This window comes from Lactuca virosa, chromosome 1 (assembly GCF_052849685.1).
Source record: "Lactuca virosa cultivar CGN04683 chromosome 1, Lactuca_virosa_CGN04683_v6, whole genome shotgun sequence".
NCBI lineage: Eukaryota > Viridiplantae > Streptophyta > Magnoliopsida > Asterales > Asteraceae > Lactuca > Lactuca virosa.
The window spans coordinates 56,812,738-56,817,731 of record NC_136426.1 but is presented as its reverse complement, the minus strand read 5'-3'; the positions used below and the strand labels follow the sequence as shown (position 1 = coordinate 56,817,731).

The 4,994-nt window shown below is 36.3% G+C and overlaps 1 protein-coding gene across 1 annotated transcript; it reads left to right on the top strand.

The window, feature by feature from the left end:
• Positions 1–1,085: 1,085 nt before the first annotated feature.
• LOC145133001 (uncharacterized) lies at positions 1,086–3,020 on the top strand. Its single transcript, XM_079067974.1, has one exon. The coding sequence runs from the start codon at positions 1,998–2,000 to the stop codon at positions 2,919–2,921; it is 924 nt and encodes a 307-aa protein (XP_078924100.1). The 5' UTR covers positions 1,086–1,997; the 3' UTR covers positions 2,922–3,020.
• Positions 3,021–4,994: the final 1,974 nt, after the last annotated feature.

Genomic DNA, 4,994 nt, shown 5'->3' with positions numbered 1-4,994 from the left:
AATATGGGTTTGGAAATTAAGTGAGGTACTGAATGTGTTTAAATCAAATGAAGGTTTTGGAAAGTCAATCATCTTCTTCCTGGATTTGGTTTCACGTAGGAAAGTCACGACCCATAATCTGGGTCTCTTGTGTCGACTAATCAAGATACGTGAACCAAAAAATAAATATAAGGAAACGATGGTGGTGGTGGTCGAATATTCACAGTGGCAGGGTGTGGTGGCTAGTCGAAGTCCTCACGGTGGCAATAACCCAAAAAAATGGTAGCGGGTGGTGATGGGTGATAGTGATACACAGTGGAAGCTCCGCTGCTCCTCTTTTGCGTTTCGGTCAGCGATATTGACGAGATAGGGATGAGGAAGGTGGCAAATGGTCGGAGGAAAATAGATCAATAGTAGTAGCAGCGGTGGGTGGTGGTGGGGGTTTGCGTCGGCAGTGGGTGGCAGCCCCACTGCTGGGTTTTTCTTGCTTCGATCGTTTTCTCCCGTATTCGCTCATTGTTGTTGGCGGTAGTGTCATCGAGGGTGTTGTAGCGAGTTGCAGATGACGATAGGAAGGTTGTGGAGGGTGGTGAAGTGATGAAATATGTTTTGTCGTCGGGGGTGGGGTCGCAAGCAGTAGTTGCAAGGAGAAGGAAAGGAAGGCGGTGTAGGGCAGTGGAAGGTGGTGGAGTGTGACCGGAGCAAAGGCGGAGGAGGGTCAAAAGTCACTGTGATCGTCGATGAATCAAGGACGAGAGAGAGGGTCCCTTCTTATTTTTTTAATTATTAAAATAAATAAATTAGTATTAGATTTAAAAAGAAATGAAAGAAAAATAGAAAATAAATACCCCAAGGGTATTACAGTCATTTCACTATTGGGAGGGACCAAAAATACAACGAAACTAGCTCAAAATGACCCCCAAAAAAATGCTTACCACATAGGAACCATTTTTGTAATTTTGTCAAAATTAAACCACGCACAAATAATTTTTTTTTACCAAAATCATATATTTTTAACGTCGTTTAGTCATATACCGCCTAAACCTGGGCTTGACTCGTAGAAAATAATAGGGTGATGATATGTATTTATCGAAAGAGAAGGGACTTGTTTGTAATAACAAAAAGCTATTGGTAATCCAGACACATAAACGAAAGAAGGTCGAAAAGAGAAAGTAGAGAGAGAAAGAGAAGAGAGAGAGTGTATCGGAGGAGAGCGCGATCAGAGAGACAACGAGGGCTCCTTCAAGCTCTGATTCAAAGCCACAGGTAGAAAAATCAGCAGCGAAACCTAAATGCGGCGGAGCAATTTTTAGGAAGAAGAAAAACCCGATAAAATTGAGGCGAGAATTGTAAGCTATTGAAATCAGCTTGGGTTCCAACGATCAAAAGAGTTTGAAGATTGTGAAAGCCAGTACTTTTGGTTTTCTGAATCTCAATTTTGGTAGAGATGCAATAAGGTCAGGCTTACCAATTTATATTTCTTGTTAAAGTTCATTAGTAGCTTAAATCTCTCCAATCGCTGTCCTCTTGCTTCCCAATTGTGTATGAAAATACCGAATTTTCTCTTCGGAAGTCTGCGGAGTCAATCGTTTGATCAATTTGTTGCATTTTGAGTTCTATTCATAGTTTCAGAAAGGTTATTGGAATTGGGATATCGCTAATATGTTGATTTGTGCCTGTACTTGGAGTTGGAAGGAGGTATCTCTTTTTGAAAATTAAGGAATTTCGTGTGATGTAGACGCGATTGAGGTTAGGGTTTATGTATTGGTGGATTGGAATTTGAATAATTTGGGAACTTCGTTTTGGAGGGAGAGTTAGTTAGAAACCGTAACTCATGATTTGCTTCTTTCCTCGCTACTGAAAACCTAATTAGGGTTTTCCATGATATGTTTTGGCTATTCATTATGTGGGCTGTCGTTGAACAGATTGAATTTCTTCTGGAAAATGAGATTTTGTAGATGGACCAAAACCCTAATTTAGTTTCTTAAATTAGGGGCTTTAGTTTCTTGTGTTGAGAAATGCAACCACCACAGCAGCATTCATGGATCAATCTTGCTGAATTGAAAAAACAGATAATCAGGAAGCTTGGACCAGAAAGATCCAAGCAATATTTTGATTACTTGAATAGATTCTTGAATTTAAAGTTAAGCAAAGATGAATTTGATAAACTTTGTGTAAGAACAGTTGGTAGAGAGGGTATTCCGCTTCATAATCAGTTAATTCGTTCGATTTTAAGAAACGCGTATACAAAAGTCCCTCTTGGAAATAAGAAACCTTGGGATGCCCCGTTTATCCAAAACGGGTCGAACCCGGTTGCAACCCGGGCTTCAAGTCCACTTGCTCTCCCAAATGGAGACATTTTGTCACCAACACAACGAACGATAAGGACAGGAGCCCGAAGAAGTGCTCTCAAGCCAAATGGAAAGACAAATTATTCTTCCCCCTCATCACCCATTGATACTCGAAAGCCCGTGCAACATCATCAAGAAGTCATCAATCGACCACAACATGAAGTGGTTTCCGGTAGGATTCCACTACATGCACCACTTGGAATTCCTTACTGTCCGGTCAGTATAGGTGGGGCCCGCAAGACCCCACCTACTAAATATGTTGGTGTCTCATACACCAACTGCTTGTTAGATACAATAACATTGAGGGCACACATGGAGCCTATTGCCGCAACACAAGGCCTTCAAGGGGTTACAGTGGATTGCGCCAACGCGATGAATAACGGATTGGATGTTTATTTGAAGGGTTTGATACGGTCATGTTTTGAACATAATGGGCCCCGTTTAGGTCATGAGCCCGTTAAGATCAGCCCGATATCTTTGTTAGACTTTAGGGTTGCCATGGAGATTAACCCTCGGCGGCTTGGTGAAGATTGGCCTTTATTGCTCGAGAAGATATGCCGCGGGCTTTTGAGGAATGATATAAATTTGTGATCTATGTTTTTTTATATATCATTTGGTTGCTATGTTGTATGATTAGCATTGTGTGTAATTTAATCAATCGCTTAATTTAGAACAGTTTTGAAGGAATAATTTGTCCTCCGAGGTTTCTTGTATGTGTATTTTCATCACTAATTGATTTAAATATCAAATTCAAACAACTTGATCTCCTTTTAAGTTATTGTTAATCAAGCTTGTTATGGTGCGTGGAGTTTAAACAAGAACATATTTGGCATTTGGCAATTGGCAACAACAAAAGTGATTCCATATTTCCATTAAAGAGTAAGACATCGGTTTATTCAAGTAATGTTTTTTCTTATGTATGACTTGATTTGGATCTTGAAAAAAAAGACATGATATATTTACAAAAAACGACTTGGCTATTATGGAGTTTTGTCACTCGAATCACAATAGCCTATCGAGATACATATCAAAGTCATACTAATTATATCGACGTACTTGTACGTTTTTTTTTCCTTGCATATTTTGTTGCAGGTAGTAAGGAGACACCGACTTTGATGTTGTTAATTAAGCATGGTCTATGGAGAAAGGTGAAGAGCAAGTATTGTTGTTTTGCCATATGAAGATTTTCCAGAAGGATCTAGGCTTGCGCTTTCGACGACTGTTTGATGTTAACTCTGATTCTGTTCTATGAAGCATCTCCCACATCACTTGTACATCCTCGTATCCACATGTTTGTATGTCATCGTGTAGCTTCAATAGCCCACCACCTGGTCAACACAAAAGACATTTTTTTGTAAGTGGTCTTTCTTTTTCTATTTGATTTTCTCAAACTTTCAAAAATAAAAATAATAATAATAATAATGAAAGATTAATTAATTGTATGCGAGTGTTATGAAGGTAAGGTTAGGTGAGGGCATCGAAAATGGTTGTTAGTTAGTAGTGTAGTTACAAGTCAGCAAATCGGTAGTATGAGTGCGAATCGTTAATGGGAATCTTTGTAGATATTTTATAGATAAAGAAATGTTTTTCAGGATATTAGTTGTTATTAATAGCCACTAATTACATTCAACCTTATCATTTTAGGATATGATTTGAGAGTGAATCCTTTTATTTTTACAGAACTATCTTCACATATAAAAAGATGTCACTGTTACATCACTGTTTATCAGAATGTCAAAACGAATTGGATTCGAGGGTAAAACAATACGTACATCTTTTTCTCTAAAATGGGAAGGAAATATTAAAAAATAAACATTATTAGCTTCTACTCCTTAATTTTTTGTTGACAATATTACTTTTTTTTTATTGTTAAATTAAAACATATTTTATATACAATATGATGAGCACTCAAAAAGCTGTTTTCTTTAATTAGAATTAAATGATGGATAAATATATTAAAATAATTAAAACTCTCACATGAAAACAAGAATAGTTTTCAAAGAATAATCTTGTATTCCGCTTCTGGAAAAAGGTGACCTTTGTCCAACCATATAATTCTTCAATTCTTTTTCTTTTTTTTTCTACCAAAATATGCACCATGAAAATTAGCCAAAGACAAAAATACAAAAAAGAAATGAAAAAAATGCTCAATTCAATATAGCGATTTGATTTGTGATTTTGAATAAAACTACCTTGTCTTGTTATCAGAATAATGTAAGAATATTTGTTTTAGATGTTTTAGAATATATATATAATATTTTTAGATATAGGCTTATTTTAATATTTGCTTATCGACACGTTTAATCATTCATAAGATACAAAAAATACATTGCTTTAATCCAAATGATCAAATTATTCTATTAAACTATATTTTTAGACAAAAAGGAAATTACAAAATATAATAAATAACTTTAATTTAAGAATGTATACAAAATGCAGACCATCTCTCTTCCTTTTATTTGGGTAAAGTTTTAGAGCATTCAAGAACAATTTGGTTTTCATTTTCCAAAAAAGAAAAAGAAATGGAAGGGAAAGGGAAATCCAATTTGAATATGATTATGAATTTATGATAGCAAAAGAAACCACCATTAAAGCACGTAGACACGCATTAAAGTTTTCATCGGAAAAGTGTATGCCTTCAACGCAATCACGAGCCTCTATTCT